Source organism: Ambystoma mexicanum, chromosome 2p (genome assembly GCF_040938575.1).
Source record: "Ambystoma mexicanum isolate Mex_15411 chromosome 2p, UKY_AmexF1_1, whole genome shotgun sequence".
In the NCBI taxonomy this organism is placed as follows: Eukaryota; Metazoa; Chordata; class Amphibia; order Caudata; family Ambystomatidae; genus Ambystoma; species Ambystoma mexicanum.
The window spans coordinates 629,791,145-629,809,697 of record NC_090923.1 but is presented as its reverse complement, the minus strand read 5'-3'; the positions used below and the strand labels follow the sequence as shown (position 1 = coordinate 629,809,697).

The 18,553-nt window shown below is 49.5% G+C and overlaps 1 protein-coding gene across 1 annotated transcript in view; it reads left to right on the top strand.

Moving 5' to 3' along the window:
- Positions 1-18,553, top strand: part of UBA7 (ubiquitin like modifier activating enzyme 7) — a 1,701,784-nt gene that overhangs the window by 970,106 nt on the left and 713,125 nt on the right. Inside the window, exon 21 of the mRNA XM_069644160.1 lies at positions 1,053-1,145. Coding sequence (XP_069500261.1) covers positions 1,053-1,145 — 93 coding nt within the window. The remainder of the gene's footprint in view (positions 1-1,052; positions 1,146-18,553) is intronic.

Below are 18,553 nucleotides of genomic sequence, written 5' to 3'. Positions count from 1 at the left end.
ATCCCCTTTAATATCTGGCCTCTTGCTTAATGTAATGTAAGAGATCTTCCAGTTGCTAATCCATATAATGAAGGCAAAATCTGTTTGGATTTCAAAAAGCTGATATGAAGCTGATATGATATGAAGCTGATATGAATTCAATCGGTTTAATCAGATCCATTGCAAAATGTTTTCATCTTGCGCTTTAAAATATGCAATAACATGCAGATTCTTTTTCACATGTGTTGAACTCTTGCCGCCCACAAATTAAACAATTTACCACAAGCAGTTCCTTGTCACCTAATGGCTGTTAAGTGTCACAGAAAGCTATTTTACAAGCTAGGCTTTTGAAAAGCTTGTCACTGCTTTAATGAAGTGCTTCATTGAGAGCTGATATTCTTCCTGCCCGAAGCGTAATAACTGATTAGAGAGCAGTTGTGTTCTAGTGCAGTTGTGATGTCACAATCAGACTGTAATAAGAACCTTATCTCCAAGCTTTAATGAGGTTATTGCAAGCTGTCATGTGTTATAAATAAATAGGTAGAGAAGGGCTGACTTCTTAAGGCATTACATATCATTACCACCGGGTAAGTGTTCAGTGGTATAGGAGAACCTGCCTTCGGTGGGATACGAAATGGTAAGTGTGTACTGGTTATCACCCTTGCTTTTTTCAGATGACGCAATGCGGCAAGGTGTATAGGTCCGGGTGGAGGTCTGTGTTTTATGGTATCATTGAAATCATTGTACGTTGAAGTGAAAAGGAGCAAGAGAGACTCAATGGGTGAGTGTGAAACCCATCATTTCGGAAGGAGTTATTCAGCATTTTAGTAAACGATTCCAGTAAGTGATTGAGTTGTATTTGAGGTGTAGGATGCTTGTACGTAGATTTGAATTAGACTCTATTGTAGTGCATGACGCCAATGGTATGGAAACAAGTGGGGCTGGCATAGACGCAAAGAGATTTTCAAGCAGGTTCAGTGCAGGTTGAGAGTGGAATTTCTAGATAACCTCCTAATTTGTATGCAGCGCTTGTTTTCCCTCTAATAGTGTTTTCTTCCCAATTCCGCTCACAGGATGATGACGGCAACTTCCACATGGATTTCATTGTGGCAGCCTCCAACCTCCGTGCTGAGAACTACAGCATCCCCCAGGCTGATCGCCATAAGGTAACATGGGATGGGGCACTTAGTTTTTGGGGGCGAGAGGAAGCTTGGAGCATTTGAAAGTGCTTGGACGGTACCCAGCACAAGATCTGAACTTTTAGGCTTGCACCTACGCAGCTTCAGGGGAAAGACAATAATAATGGTATCCATCATTACCTTTGAATTTCACATGCGTTCAATGGGGAAAAACATTGTGTTTTCGCTGAATTTAAATCTGCATTTAATATTAGGTAGGCAGGCTCGATTACCCCCAACTGACGCGCTTCTTCCGTCCTTAACCTAGAAATGAGAAAAGAAGCCAAGACATCATTTGCACCATTTGAGATGGTCCTAATATCAAATGGGCTATAAGGAACTCTGATGATAAGAGAAAGAGGTTCCGGACCGCCTGAGAAATGACAAGTAGACGTGCATAGACATTGCCCTCAAAGGGAATGGCAGGACATTCGGTGAAGGCCAAAACAATCGCCCAAATGTGTTCAATACAAAGAACTTGATTCTTTGCCTCTATATTAATGGCCTCTAATACCGCTCAAGCTTAAATGCTGTCCCTCTGAAACATACAGTTACCTGTTACTGGGCTGCAGAAGTAAAGGGAATCTATTCCTTGTACTTTGGGAGTGTCCCAAGTTGGCACAATTCTGGTGTGAAGTCACAGACTTTCTATCACTGCTCCTGTAGACTCCATTTCTTTGGAGTTCGTTTTCCTAGGTCTACTAGTACATCGTGTATACCCTCTCCTGGCCCCTAAGAGAAAGCTCATTGCAGCCCAGCCTTTGGGGAATCCGCCACCCCCAAAATCAACTTTGGTTGCTAAGGGTCTGCAGCTTAGAACAAATCACTGCTAATATTATTGATCAAATGTCCAAACTCAGGGAGGTCTGGCAACCTTTTCAAGCCCTCGTGGCTCGGTCGTTCAGGTAACTAGCCAGCATGATTTATCTAAGAGCCCTGACACGGTTTGGCCTACTATCCTAAGGGTAGTGTTTGCATGTACACAGGGATGATGGGTAAAGTCCAGAAGAAGCATAATTCAGTAGCAGAACAGAAAAGACACATGATCATTAAGCAGGATAATCCTTGTCGGTAGCGTGCCTCTCTATGAGGATATGGAAAGTTTGATAAGGGGAGACAGAAGGAACAGTTTATTGTTTTTTGGGGTAAATTGCAAAGGATTTGGACAAGGACATATGCCGTTGTCAACGCTGTCTCTAACCACGATGGCAACTAGTATTGACGTAGTCATCTCGTTACCCAGACCTTTTTATGAAATCATGTGGTCATCCTAGTAAGCTTATCACTGTGCCCCACCTTCGAAAAAATGTTGATAATATAAATGTGATTGTGAAGATAACTATAGTCAATTGTTCCTAATATGCCATATTCAAAAATCATGAGCCAAGTTCTGCAAAATCCATAACCTCATTCAATGTGACCGCTAAAATGCAGGCTGACCGCAATGCATGTAAAATAGTCCTGGAAACTAAAAGCAATATGGCCGTAAAATAGTGCATGACAAAATTATCCTTATTTTCTCAATGCACCTTCTCACAGAAACTGGGTCTCAAGCAGACTCTGTATACGCAATCAATGTTGTGTATTTGGAACGTCTGTGTGCCTCGCATGATCAAGATCACAATTTGATATTGATTCAACCAACGTTGATGAAGACATCATCACTTTCCAAAAACATATAATCACAAGATGAATACAAGGTCACACCATGTGACAGGTAACATCAGTGCATGCCAGGAGCAGGATCTTCGGGCTGAAACACGTTGTTTGCGAAGTTAAGAACCTGTATTATATGTGCTCATGTTTTTATAGCTGTTTGATATAAATAATTAAAATCCTATTATTTTACCCTTCTCTTCAAGTCGGCACTCGCCATATGGTTATTTTTTAGTGTTTACCTGGTGCTTGAAGAAATGTGTGGGGAGTTTATGCGAGTGATGATTACATAGTAGCGGTTGCTAGGCTAAACGCCCTATATGGTACGGTAAAGGATTGGTTGTCTAGTAACTGGACGCGGCTTAACTCGACCAAGACAGAACTTATGATCTTTGGGCCGACACAAGCAAGAGCTAGGCTGGGGCCAGAATACACACACAGGAAATTGGATGACACCCTTATAGGCATCTGAGACAAAGTTAAGACCCTGAGGGTATGTTTAGACGCCTCTCTAAGTTCAGATGCTCATGTCAACCGAGTTGTCGGAAGTGCACAATACCATCTGAAAGTGCTTAGACATGCCAAACCTTTTCTGTCCCAAAATAATCGTGAAGTTATTGTTGTGCCTTGGTTAGATTACTGCAATGCTCTCTAATTCTCCAGCATGGGGTCTGGCATGGATTCACATGCTCATGAATATTCCCCGTCGTCAGGCTGGGAATCCTCGGTAAAGAAAAAACCAGTATCAGTTTCGTTTCTGATCTGTCTTTCGTAGTAATAACCAATCACTGGTCTCTGCGTCATACTGACCACAGCCAATGACTGCCCTCTACCTAAGCACCGCCTCTGGCAGCCATCTTCAGATTTTTACCGCACGTTCATGTGTTGGGATCCTCGTGCTATTGCTCTCGAGCGTTAGTGCTATTTTTTCACGTTTTTTCTCATAAAACTTCGTTTTTTCGGTCAAAAGAGCCTCAAGCTCCACCGACTCTCCATCCGATCAACGGGGACCCGTGTCGGATTCGTCTGCGCCCCTCAAGGGTGAAGATTCGTCGAGCTACGCTTTTGGAGGACTCCAGAAGTTTCTCAGGCCCAGACATGGCCCAGGAGAAGGGAAGCTCGACGCCCGGAAAGCTGTTCAGGATCTGCCCTGGATGCCAGCTCCAGAACGTCTTTAAGGAGGACGAACACTCCTTTTGTCTCTACTGCTTGCATGAGGACAAGACGCACGTGGAGAAGGACTGTGCGTTTTGTGGCAACATGTCGGAGCGGACCATGAAGGACCGCCATCAACGTCTCGCCAACTGGCTGGAAGGGAAGAGCCCGTCCGGCGAGAAGAAGAGGAAGAAATCCGAGCGGTCTTCTAAGACCTTTGAGGACGCCCTGGTGACGGGGGTCCAACATAAGGCCAAGCACCGCGAGTCCGCTGGCACCGGGAGCGCCGAACGGTCGGGCTCTACGGGCGCCAGGCTGGGCGCACCCTCCCCGGCACCATCAACCACGAGCCAACGCTCTGGGTCGGGTAAGAGGAAGGCCGAGCACCCGGCGAGGCTCCTGGAGAGGCCCCGGTCGAGCTCGAAGGCGGAGGGGGAGCGAGGCACTGCCCCCCCCTCAAGGATAAGGCGGTGAGCGCACCTAAGGTGGTGAAGGCCTTAATCTATCCGGCCAAGCCCTCTATCGAGTCTGTCGCGGCGGCCCTGGCTCAGCCTGTGGAGGCTACGCCAGTGGTGGTGACCTCGGGGCTCAGAGTCTCCCTGCCACCGCGGAGGGAGTCCTCTTTTGTGCCCATCGATAGGACCCCCGTGAAATCCCCCGTGGGGAAGAAAAAGGGGGGGCAGGGCGTCGTCGTAGATTCGGCCTCAACCTCGGAGGAGGAGCTGGTCGAAGTCTTAAGCCACGGCCTCGGCGTGGAAGAAGACCGGCCCGTCGGGATGGATCCCGACGCAGGTGACGACGACATCGTCGAGGGTACCGACGGGGCCCCTGATCGCCCGTCGGATTCCCCTCTGCCAGCGCCACGGGACAGCTCGGCAGCCATTTTGTTGGCTATACAGTCCTTATGCTCAGAGATAAGGACGAGACTACCGTTACCGACGGAACCTCTCCCGTCGGGGGACCCAGAACCGGGACCTTCTGGAGTTCCCCCTGCCAAGAAAAGAAGGATCCACCCTCCTCGTCCTTTTCAGCCGTCGCGCCCCTTCCAGCCCTCCTCCCCGTCCACCCGAGGGGATGATACGGGGACTGACACGGTAGCGACGGGTACGGACGACGAGGTATACGACGAGCATTTACCGTCGTCGCCTCCCACCAGGGCTTCTTCGCCCGACGAGATTGGATCGTTCCACTCCATGATCGCCAGGGCATCCGAGCTTTTCCAACTCTGCCCTGAGGAGAAGAAGAAGGAAGGTTTCCTTTATCAGCGGCGCGAGGCCAAGAGGAAGACGGTCCTCGCGGTGCCTCTATTGGACGACATTTGGGATGAGGGCCTCACCCTCCTCAAGAACCCATCCACGACGCCAGCTAGAAGAGACCGGTACGAGAAAAAGTACCGGGTCCCGGACACGGCCCCCCTGTGCCTCCGGGCGCAGCCTACCCCGGACTCCGTCGTCTCCGCGGCGGCCAGGAAAAAAGCGGGGGGGGTGCGGCCTCCACTTCGACTTCCCCACCGGACGGCGAGGGAAAGAAATTGGACGCTATGGGACGCAGAGTCATCTCGTCTGCAGCGACGACGATTAAAGCTGCCAATGCCTTGGCTATCGTGGCCCGATACGACAGGGAGCTCTGGTACAAACTGGCTCCCCTGCTGGACTTCTTGCCGGACGACAAGAGGGCAGAGGCCCTGGAGATCCTGCAGGAAGGTGAGGTGGCTTCGGACCACGCCATTACCGTTGCGACGGACATCACCGACACTGGGTTCCGCCAGTTGGGCAACGGCGTTTGCCTTAGGCGGCGTGGATGGCTCAAGGCTACGGACTTCCGTCAAGACGTTCAGACCAGAGTCCTGGACATGCCCTTCGATGGGAACAACCTGTTTGGGAAAACAGTGGACGATTCCCTTCAGGCCATTAAAGCGGACACCGAGACGGCCCGGGCCCTTGGAGTTCTACAACAACGACGGACGCCCTTTCGGAGCAGCGGAGGCAAGGGCGCCTCCAAAGGTTCCGGCGGCGGTTTCTCCTCCTACCGTCAAGCGGCCCGCTCGTCGTCTCAGGAGGCCTACAGAGGACGAGGCAAATCTGGCGGGCCTCGTCGAAGCAGGATTGAACCGACCGTGGGGTCGGGCCCCCACCGAAGCACCCCGGTGGGAGGCCGGCTGGCGAGCTTCGTCAGCGTGTGGGAGTCCATCTCCACCGACCGTTGGGTGCTGGATGCCTTGGCCCGGGGCCACGCGCTCGAGTTTCAGAGAAAGTGTCCGCGCGTCCCCCCCGTGGCCAGGAAAGAACTTCACGTCCCTCAACTTCTCCTGGAGGTGAAGGCGATGCTCAAGAAGGGCGCCATCGAACTCGTCCCAAAGAGGCTTCGGGGCTCCGGAGTCTACTCGAGATACTTCCTCGTGAAGAAGAAGACGGGGGGATGGCGCCCCATCCTGGACCTGCGACGTCTGAAAAAGTTCATCAAGGCGCAAAAGTTCCGGATGGTCACCCTCCAGCACGTCCTGGGTCAGCTGGAGGAAGGAGACTTCCTGTCGTCGTTGGATTTGGAGGATGCCTACTTCCACATTCCCATCTTGAAGGGGCACCGAAAATTCCTCAGGTTTGTGGTCCAAGGGCGCCATTACCAGTTCAAAGCCCTTCCCTTCGGTCTACGGTCGGCACCCAGGGTGTTCACCAAGTGCCTCGCACCGGTGGCGGCTCAGCTGCGCCGGGATGGGATCCACGTCTACCCCTACCTGGACGACTGGCTCATCCGAGCCAAGACAAGGGAGCTCGCCGTGGTTCACACGGCAAGGACCGTCCAACTTCTCACGGACCTGGGATTCTCCTTGAACTACGCCAAATCCCACCTGGTGCCCGCGCAAGACGCTCTGTTTCTGGGAGCGAGGCTCGACACAGTGTCCCTTCTGGCCTCCCCGTCGGAGGAGAGGACCAGGACCATCCTGGGCAAGGTGCAGCGGATGTTGGTGGCCGACGCGGCCAAGGTGAGGTCCATCAAGTCCCTCCTCGGAATGATGTCTTCCTGCATCTACCTCATTCCCATGTGCAGGCTCCGGATGCGCCCGTTGCAGGAGTTCCTGGACGCGCGCTGGATCCAAACGACGGGCAGCTTCGAGGAAAGGATCACACTCGACGAGAGTTTCCGACGAGCGATCCGGTGGTGGGGCACCCGCGCGCATCTGACGGTGGGCATGGACTTCCAGACCCCAGCCCACCAGGAGACAGTGACCACGGATGCCTCCCTGGAAGGGTGGGGAGCGCACACCGAAAATCTGCACGCAAGAGGCCTTTGGCTCCCGACGGAGAAATCCCTACATATCAACGTCCTGGAGCTCCGTGCAGTGTTTTGGGCCCTCAGGTCCTTCCTTCCGTCCCTCAAGGGCAAGGTGGTGAGGATCTTCACCGACAACACCACCACCATGTTTTACATCAGGAAACAGGGCGGAACCAGGTCCCCAGCAAAGTCCAAGGAGGCGCAGGACCTGTGGCATTGGGCAGTCGCCCAAGGGATGTTTCTGGTGCCGTTTCATCTGGCAGGGATAAAAAACACCATCGCCGACTCACTCAGCAGGGAGCTGCGCTCGTGCCACGAGTGGGAACTACGGCAGGATCTAGTGGATCGCCTCTTCCGACGATGGGGCACACCCCAGATCGACCTGTTCGCGACGGCGACGAACTCCAAGTGCCGGAGGTTCGCCAGCAGGTTTCCCCAGGCGAGGAGCATGGGCGATGCTTTCTCGTTCCCCTGGGAGGGCCTGTTCCTCTACGCGTTCCCTCCTTTGCCACTGCTAATCCGGCTCGTCAACCAGCTCAAGAGGTCACGGTGCAGGATGATCCTCGTCGCACCTGCGTGGCCGAGGCAGATATGGTTCCCGGACCTTCTGGACTTGTCAGCGTCCCCGCCAATCAAGCTGCCGGTGGACGCGGATCTGCTCTCCAGGGAAGGAGGCGCCATCCTCCACCACGACCCGAAATCGCTGAACTTGCAGGCCTGGCTCCTGCAGCGCTAGAGTTTGGAGGATACGACATACCGGCCGACTGCAGAGAGGTTCTTGCAAAGGCCAGGGCGTCCTCGACTCTTAAATGCTACGGACACAAATGGAAGAGGTTCTCTGTCTGGTGCCACGCACAGAAGATTAACCCTCTACGGATTACGGCTCCCCAAGTACTGCCGTACCTGCTGACGCTGGCCAAAGCTGGACTGGCACACGCGTCCATCAAGATTCATCTTGCTGCGATCTCCCGATACACCAGAACCACGGGGCGGACGTCCTTGTGGTCTCATCGTCTGGTGAAAGAGTTCATGAAGGGACTGTTCAGATCGTTCCCGCCGGTGAAGGCTCCGGCCCCGGCGTGGGAGCTCAACGTGGTGCTGACCAAGCTCATGGGACCTCCGTTCGAGCCTCTGCACTCGGCCCCGTTGAAGTTTCTGTCGTGGAAAACAGCGTTTCTTGTGGCCATCACCTCCGCACGACGGGTGGGAGAGATCCAGGCCCTTTCCTGCAAGGCCCCGTACTTGACTTTTCACGACACGAGGGTAGTGCTCAGGACCCACCCCTCCTTCATGCCCAAGGTACCGTCGGACTTCCACCTCAACGAACCCTTGGTGTTGCCTGTATTCTTCCCGTCGCCTTCGTCGCCGGCTGAGAGGACTTTGCACTCGCTGGATGTGGCTAGAGCGCTGAAGTTCTACGTGGACCGCACAAAGTGTTTTCGGAAGACGTCACATCTCTTTGTGAACTTTGGACCTGTCAATCAGGGGAAGGCTCTCTCGAAGGCTTCCATTTCCAGATGGCTCTCCGGCTGTATCATGTACTGTCATTGGTTGGCAAACCGACCGCTGCCTGGCCGTCCGAGAGCCCATTCCACCAGAGCGATCGCAGCTACCACGGCGTTCCTTTCTGGTGTGCCCCTGCTGGACATATGCAGGGCTGCTACGTGGAGGTCGACGCACACCTTCACGAAGTTCTACTGCGTCGATCGGGATTCCAGGGAGGAGTCCAGGGTCGGCCAAGCAGTGCTGCGCAACCTGTTCGCCTGAGGTGAGCCTGGTGAGGAGGTAAGATGCTTAATGTTGAGTTTAATGCAATGCTTAATGTTGAGCCTTTGCCACCTCCCGTGGTTGTGCATGTGTGTACTGCTATGTATTCTTTATTCATGAGCATGTGAATCCATGCCAGACCCCATGCTGGAGAAGGAACAAGTTACTTACCTCTAACTGTTGTTCTCCAGCATGGGTCTGGCATGGATTCACATGCGAACCCTCCCGCCTACCCCTCTGCGGCTCTTCACTTGGTCATACTGCCACTTCACGTGCTTCCAAATCTGAAGATGGCTGCCAGAGGCGGTGCTTAGGTAGAGGGCAGTCATTGGCTGTGGTCAGTATGACGCAGAGACCAGTGATTGGTTATTACTACGAAAGACAGATCAGAAACGAAACTGATACTGTTTTTTTCTTTACCGAGGATTCCCAGCCTGACGACGGGGAATATTCATGAGCATGTGAATCCATGCCAGACCCATGCTGGAGAACAACAGTTACAGGTAAGTAACTTGTTCCTTGGCAGCTAGTAAGAACTGCATAACCAGACTCCAAATTCTTCAAAATGAGGCTGTTCGGATCATATATGACATTCTAAAGAGGGAACACATCTCCATGGCTAGAGGGAAGCTTCACTGGCTGCCAGTTTAAGCAAGATTAAAATCCAAGGCTCTCTCGCTGACACACAGATGCATCTATGGGAACACTCCAGCTTACCTTAGGGAACGACTGACACCATATACCCCTGCTACGAACTTTCGCTCAAGCTCTCAAGCTCTATTGTCGATACCCAGAGTGAAACAATCGAGAGGACTAGGACGGTCATTTTTCGTCCTGGCAAGCCAGGCATGGAACTCATTGCGTTTGGAAATACGCTCAAAAGCACGCTACTTGGTGTTTCACAAACATCTAAAGGCGTTGTCATTTGAATAATCTCAGCGACATCCTCAAAGATCCATGGAGTCTCTAGTAATGGCAGGTTGTAACGTCTTGAATGTTTATGTCCCTGAGTTTATGTTTCAGCGGCCTGATACCTGTGGGTTTTGGCGCTATATAAACAAATACATTAATTAATTAAAAAAAATGCCTGGGCTGAGCCCTAGGACTTTTTTCTGTGTAACGGCTCTTGATGACTCGGACTCCGTTAAATTATGAGGTGGTGATTAAGCAACTGTATTTGTCTAACTGTCAGCATTAGTCACACAACAAGCAGCATCTATGTGAGCCACAATGGCACTGCTGTCCCAGTCATAATATTTCATGAATAATAATGAGCCGGAAGAGGAAAGACCTGACTCTCGTGCTGATATGCCAGCAGACTGCTCTAGACAGCCTACATGACATTGGCTTTGCTCTGCTAATGTAATAACGGTTCCATGTAATAATGTTGCCACAAAAATCTCGCCGTGCAAAAATATTGCCGAAAAATTGCCGTTTTTTGTGGCGACATTGTTGCATGGAACATGCGGGGGACAACACCACAACCCCCAAACCTTATTTTTTTTTTCTTTTTTTTTTTTGCCCCTGTCCCCATATATATGGTCACCCAAATAATATCGCCACGACATTTTCCCGGCGATATTTACGGCGACCATATATATGGGAATATTATTACCTGATACCGTAATAACTGGCAGCAGTGCTGAAGCAGGATAGGTGTTCGGACATGTTGTGCGGCCAGCATTCAGATTGCCCGGTGCAGCTGACTAGTTCATCGGGTAGGTATATGTCACTGGCCCTACCATATGGCGCTGGCTTTGCTGTCAATCTGCAGGTGGGTGCGCTCAGCAGGTACATGCAGGGCCTGGTAAGTTTTGCACTGTCCCCTTTTGTTCTCCTTTGCAGCAAGTATGCGGTGCACCGACGTGTGACAGGCCGCCAATTCACCAAGCCTTAAAAAACACTCTGGCACATGACTGTGATAGGTGCCGCACAGTCACCAGTACCGTTAGTCGGGCAGAGTGGAACTCAGTACAGAGTGGACAACAACAGGACTGTCACCAGCCAGCAGCACCAGCAAAAGGGCAAGGCCAGGTGAACAGAGGATAGCACAGGGGCAACGCGCTGGTCTTGGAAGCAAGAACACGCAGAGCAACAGAGGTTCGAATCCTGGATCTGCTCTTAGAAACCGAACTCAGTTCTGCGCATAGGCACGTTATTAAAAAACAATTAAATAAATAAATAAAAGGTCACCGCCAAAGACTAGTGCCTCTGCTGAGTGCTGGCAGAAGAACTTGCTGGGGGCTTTGATAGCCAAGCTCATCCGTTCACTTGAGATCTTGCCTGCATTTGTCTAGCGATTTTACACAGAAAGAAAGCACTGTTGCTATATTTTCCGTGGAAGCCTAAATGTTCCAATTGCGAATCAGAGGAAATTGACAAGCAGGATGATGTGTTTCAAAAAGCAGTTAAACATTTGGTGTCTCATTGGTGCTGTGTTATGTTAATTTCATTGGAATTTGTAAGTCTGCGGCGGCGGGGGTCTAATGAACACTTCAACCCAATGAGCTGGTGCGAGTTGCAGCTGCATCCAGGGTCTGACTGGGGCATAACATTGTCTCGGGCACCAAGGAAAAAGGGGCCCACAGTTGCAAATGGGAATTCATTCCTTTTGTGATGCTGTTTGAATGGTACCCAAGGGAGAGGTTTTTGATAAAAATGTGATGCAAATTGTACATTTTAAAGAATATTTCGGCAACACTGGTCAAAACTATTAGCCGCATAGTGAAGTAACTCATCAAACTGGCCCACACTGGCCAAAAAAGTGCCCCACTTTGACCCCAAAAACTGTCCCACACAAGTATTTTGCGTTTTCGGTTCGGCCATGGGCCTATTGCCGTATAAGCCAGTCCGAGCCTGACTGCATCCCCAAATATGTTGACACTATTTATTTGATTTGTTTTTAACATTTATAAAGCACGCCAAACCCTTTGGCATCAGGGTGCTGGTTGCAAGTACGCTGAGCATCATATATACAAAAACGAGGCAGTGTCATGTGACTCGTAATACAGGAGGCTTATACTAGTGGTCCCGGCGGTAAGGCGTCCTCGGAAAATAGCAATGCTTTGGAAGACCCAGTAGAATTGTTGGGCTCTGAGTTCGTGAGGGAGGGAGTTCCAGTTTTCTGTCGCAATAGCAGGGAAGCTTGAGCCCCCAGCTCTTTCCAGTCTGTACCTCTGGGAAATCAAGCGGTTGGTGACGGTGTAGCATGACCGGCTCGGCCTTGACGATTTGGCTTTTTGTAGTTGTTGCGAGGGATAGCTGAGTGCGGAGTTGGTTATGCATTGGTGTGTGATTGCCAACGTTTTGAACATACTCCGCTGTCGAACGGGGGGGGGAGCCAGTGAGAATTGTGGGAAGAAGCAGTGAGTGGGGACAGGGAGCAGCTGGCCTAATATGGCCCAGGTGTGCTAGAAAATAGTTGGGACGTGGCATTTATTTACGAATTACACTCTTGTGCAGTTTCCCGACGTTGACCACCACTGTTACTCTCAGCTGTCGCTCGGGCTGAAAACCCGGGTCTGACCGTGCGTGCAGGCTCTCACTTGCTTTTCTGGCCTTGAATAAAATAAGTTTTGTGTCCGTAGCCTGGACTGTAACGCGCTTGCCCTGTAGGAGGAAGAAGCAAGGAGGCCTTGTACTTGGAAAACTCTTGTGCTGAATGTGAGGAACTTTTCAATAGGTGAGTGGTGATATTCTGCACACTTTTTCTCGTAGGATTACGTTTTTTCTTCAGTGTTGTAGAGAAGCAGCATTGCATACATATGAAAATTGATTATACTCGGCTAAGACCTGGCTGGGTACTGTGAGTTAGTTTGTTTAATCCTTTTATTTAATAATCTTGTTTATATAGCGCTAACATGCTGCCTTTTGGCTACTTCCGTGCACTTTGAGCCACAGTAGCATGCTACAAAGGAAAAAAATACAGAGTCAGAGTACAGACACTCGAATCAAAAAGAAAACTTATCAGTGCACCACACGGACATTCTGGGGCCCTACAATACCTGAGGGACACCCTGTGATGTTCCTATGCCCGATCAGCCATCAGTGGTACCCGAATGACCCAGAGGACACTCACAGGTGAGGATGGGATTCCATTAGTAACTTCCCTGTCCGTTCTCCAGTGGAAACCCTCTTTATCCGACCTGTTTCCTTTTGGGGTTTCTCCTGCTGTTGAGAAGAAAGCCTCACCCCTTCTCAAGCTCCTGCTAGGGCCCTCTGAAAGTAATGTCATAAACCACTCCCCCCTTCACACTCTCCCTTTGCCGCAGTTAACTTCTTGCTTTCAAAGGTGGCAGCAAGATGACCGAGAACGTGTGCCCAGGGCAAAGTCACTTTGCACTGCAGAAATACACGTTGAGCCGTTCTGTGAATCAGGGAGTTTGTTGGCAGTGCACACTCACTTTGCGCCAGTGCACAGTCATTTTGCGCTGTGCTGTAAGTTCCATGAATCAGGGCCTAAGGGTTATTGGGCACTCCTGCAGTTTAAATGAAAAGCTGCAGGGTTGAGGTACAGCAGTTCTGATGATAGTCCCATATGTCCTGAGTCCGATTCTGATTTCCGTCCGGTGCCCTGCAAAGCATTCCTATGTGTCCTTGCAGAGGAGCCAGGCTCAGCATGGCAGACCTATTTGCTAGTACTGCAAGGGCATGTGATAAGGTTGCTACAGGAACTGATGAACTCATCTATGGCTTGGCAGCTCGGGTTAGGTTGAGTTGGGGGCACACCATTGTACTAAAGGCGCGCAGGGCTCTAGATAAGCAGACGCCATGCATTCCTGCACACCCCAGCCACACTCTGCACACATACAGCCACAGCCATGCCGCGCTTACAACGTACTGCTCTGCAGGGATCTGCTTAGGATTGTTAGAGAGTAGGGCATGTTTCCTCTTTTGCGGGCACGGAACATACTTCTACAGTAGCAAAGCGTCATTTTAGATGGGAAAGAGGTACCTTAATGTTAGGCAACTTAAGTTAATATGGCAGGGCTTGCCTTAAAGGGGCAGTGTGCTGCACCATTCAGAGGGGTTCTAAGTAGATCACTGCCCCGCTGCACACTCTAAGATGTTCTCCTATATGTACCAGGGCAAAAAGAGTATTTCTTCACTGGCATTGGAGGCTACAGAAAAAGGGACCTTACAGCCAGCGGCCAAAGTGGGCGGGAGCAGCTGGCAGCGGTGTTCCTCTACTTTTTTTAATGAAGCTTCACCATTCCTACACTATTATTTTAAAAAGAAAACGTTCCGGAATGGTTTCGTTTTAAAATAAAAGTGTAAGAATAAGTTAAAACTTGCACTTAATTGCAGTGCATCGGGGGCAGATGGGAGAGGTGGCTTTAATCTTTAGCATGTCCCTTAAGAGGTGCGAATGGTGCGTGATGAGACAGGGGGAGGGTGCGCAAAGCTGCATGCTGTGGTGGACAATGAATGCATTTTCTTTCGCTCTGTTTCTTTCAGCCTTTACACAGTAGTGGGGTAGAATTGAGCAAAGGCGGGATCCAGGTATGGTGTTTGTATTGCGTGTGGGAGTGGCTGTGACGATATAGTCATGTGGCGGGCAGAGTCCAAGACAGGGTAGGGCCTGAGCGGGCAAAGCCCACCCAATATCTGTAAATGCCCACTCAGCAGCGCTATGTGGACATGTGCAAATGGTAATGTCGCTGTGGTGGACCCAACGACATCAGCTTCAGGCCACAATCCTGGCTACACGTCTGTTGGGGGTGGGGGGCCTGGCAGGGAGCATAGTTCCACTACTTCTTTTTGTACACTCCGACCACTGCCTACAGCTCTTGCTAAAGAGGCCTAGGGAGTCACGGGGAGAGAAAGTGCCGCTGGGTACCTGCGCTTTCTACTTTACTGCTCTTGGATAGTCGCTGTTGGTAGCTGGAGGTTGAAGTCTACGCGACACCCTTCTTCCATATTTGCTCCTGCTGAAATAAGTAATCAATGAAGCGTTACACATGCATGCTTCCTTATTTTGGAGTGCGAAGCACCTCCATAAAAGTTCCTTAATTAAAAAAACATATACAATTCGATACAGTCATAAAAAGAAATGCTACAAATTCAAAATTCAAAAGGAAATGCCTCCCCTTATGTTAGCAGCGTTACCTAAATAGTGTCCTAGTGTGCAACAAACTGCTGGGTCTATGAACATCATTACAAAGAAAAGAGCGATCGATACCCGGTCAAATGCATTCCTCTTAAAATAGGGAGGATAGTTCTCCGCCGTGTGGCCTCATGCAATCGACAAAATAACATGAAATGACCCACTTCTTCTGCCACCCTTCAGTCACATTTGTACCCATTCAGCTCTTTACCTTTGCTGGATTTACTGATTTCGCTTTTTAATGGTAAAATGCTTAATCTAAATGTTGCTATCAAAGAGCGAGCTTACCTTTGTGCAGTGGTGGAAGTGGAAAAAAGGAACTAGTGGTACTCTGGCTGCATCCAAAAAGGACGGGGTGGGATGGTCTGACAGATATCTGGGAAAGGGTGGGAGGGGAAGATTAAGTAGGGAGGTGACCAGGATCACAAACCTGGGCTCAAATAGTTGGATTTCAAGGTCTACAGTAATAATGTCTTATAGAGTTTGTTTACAAAACTCACCAATTGCATAATAAAGCCACATGACAACATGTAAATCCTTACAGCAACATGTTAAGCCAAAATAATATCATTGTGGCTTTAATGTTCACATCCTGAAGGGTAAACTTTAAGTCCCAGAATGCAAAATAATGCCAGCCTGAAAAATCCAGTTAAGCCCACTGTACTTTCAGTGATTTAAGAATTGTAATAAAAGAAGTTGTGTAATAAACAAAGATAGATATGCAGATTCTTTGTCACAAACATCTAGCACGTTGTTGTTCATGATGTTAGCATTTCATTACTGACTTAAAGCAACTTTATTTCATTGTATGTCAGGCTAGTAGACATCATGCATGTAAACACATCTTTAAATAGGCGCTTTGGGTTGCTTGCTTTAACCATCACAGATCTGCAAGGTAACTGGTGCTTTGTGAGCTCTTTGAGTTGGAATTTGACCTCATGCATATACAAATCTCTGCCACTGGTAAAAGAAATGTGTTTGCAGCCTGAGCACCTTAACGCCCTGCAGAGCAATGGACGCTGTGTGTGTGTCTGCCTAGCTCTGACATGGGAAACTGGCAGCGCTTGAATGTCCAGCCTGAGCCGATTCTACATTTGGCTCAGGAGAAAGAAAAAGTGTCAAGGATGCGTTTCTTGAGCCTTTGAACTAAAGGTATGCCCTGAAAAAATTAATAGAACTAGTGCTATGGCGTACCAATGATTTATTTTACTCTTCCATCTCTGCCTATGTGTGACCCAGGACAGATAAGGCTTGCAAACCCGGTCCCTTTCAGAGGAGCATGAATTCTCAACCTTGGCTCCGCTAGCACAAGCTTGTTTCCCTCTCTATTACAGATTTCAAAACACAAGCTCTATACTCGGTTTTTTGAGTTAGGATTCATGTGATGTTGGTTTTCATACCATGCACCTAACCCCAGACACGTTAGCTGTTTTTTTTTAAGCATTACACGGATTGGTAATAGGCACAAGGAATTGCAGAAATAAATCTGACCCAGAAGTCGTTCAAACTCCTATCAGCCAATACAAATAGAAGATGCAAGGAGCCTGCCAGGATACATTCATAAACACAGCAAGGACATCATCGAGTTCCTAAGGCGCATATGCCCCCAAGAACACTGCTCATTTCACCATGTGGACAGAATCTTTTCCTGGTGTTCCCTTTCACCACTAGGAACCAAACATTACTTTGACTGGGTGGGGGTCATGGACAGTCTGTAGAATGCACTTGATTCCTTAGGGTTCTTTAAAGGAGTTGAAAAGCAGTGTGTGAGCCCTTCTACTGAGAGCAAACATGGGTCAAATACCCTCTTCTATGGAATTTCTTCCACTAAGGAGGGTCTTCAACCACGTTTTAGCTCACTGCGCCCTACACAGAGGAGAAGTATCCATTTGCATATCAGTCTTTGTCCCACCCACAAGGGTAGTCCAGCACCAAATTGCTAGGAATTTCTCCTCTGAACAAAAGTACCATCAGCAACCCCAGACACGTGTTTCGGCCTTGTTGGGCCTCCTCAGTGAGGTGAACCTGAGCCTCTCTAAGGTACAGTGAGCAAGGGGTCGATGTCTAGATTGCCTTTGGTTACTTAGGGTGAAGCCCCAAGTTTTACAAAATTGAAAAGGAGTGTGGGAGCCCCTCTACTGAGAATGAAAATGGGCCAAATATCCTGTTCTATGGAATTTCTTTCACTCTTTAAAGGAGTACTTACCCTGATTCCAATCCTGAGGCAGGCAGCGTCGACAGTGGTGTTTTGATGCACCTTCTCCCTTGCTTGCCAACATTCTAAAATTGTTAATTCTTTCCTTCTTTGAAGCATGCAGCCTCACAGCCTGTACGTAAAAGGTAGTGCCAACTCGCTCAGAACATTCACTAGCTAGGCTCCATCTCAGAGGCAGAATAGGGATCCAGGTGTCTAAATAAAAACCAGCGATCCAAAGTTCACCAAGCCGATATATACATCCTCCTTCAGCCCAGGGCCCAGAATTCCCATAGGAATTTCCCAGCCACCATTAAAATGCCCTGTGTAGAACCAGAGGGGCTGACTTTTTTCATATCATCAGGGGCAAATGGCCTTCCAAGATAAGGGGGCGAAGGAACCTCTTTTTCCCTGACGATAAGTGGGGAAGGCAAGGAAGAAGAAGCAGGAATTCAATGCACATTCCTTGGGCCATCAGAAACCAGGCCTTGGACTGCCAAAAGGAAGTTATCAGGACAATAGTTGCTTGTTGTCGGCGAACCTGCAAGCGCACCCATGGATCAGGGAGAGAAAGCATAGTGCAATAATGCACCCCACTGCTGAAAAAATCATCCTTTAACAAACCATCTAGGTCAGGCCTCAGCTGAAAACCCCAGCTATCTGCGTGTTCAGTCTGGGTGGAAAGAGGTCGATGTACATCAGACCCCAAACAGATGACAGTACCCAAGAAACTGGAGGAAACAGGCACCAATCTCTGTAGTCTCTGAACTGAGTGTTCTAGAAGAAACTCGTCTCTCACTTAAGGTGTACCTCCTTGGAGGGCATGCCCCCCTGCCTGTTAACATACCTAACTGCTAACACATAGCTCATTCTTAATGCAGTGGAGCAACATAGTCTGTTTTAATTTTAAAAAATGTTTCATCGCATAGGACCCTGCAAGAAGTTCTAAACAGTTGATGTGCATTGAGAACCCCCCATTGGTTGGGCAGCCAATTAAGACTCTGCCACATATTTCTCCCCATCCCCTGGCATCTGGTTCTAATAGTAGTCTGGGGTAGGGCCAGAAAATTGCTCTCCCATTCCAGGCTTCCATAAGGGCAATCCACCAATACTTCTCTACTCTGGCTTCCTGAGTCATGGGAGTGGGGGTGCAATCCCTATAGATCAGACCCTGATGCAAACACCCTACCTTTAACCTCTGATTAGCTTTGTAACACAGGGCACCAAGGAAGGTGGCCTGCATGG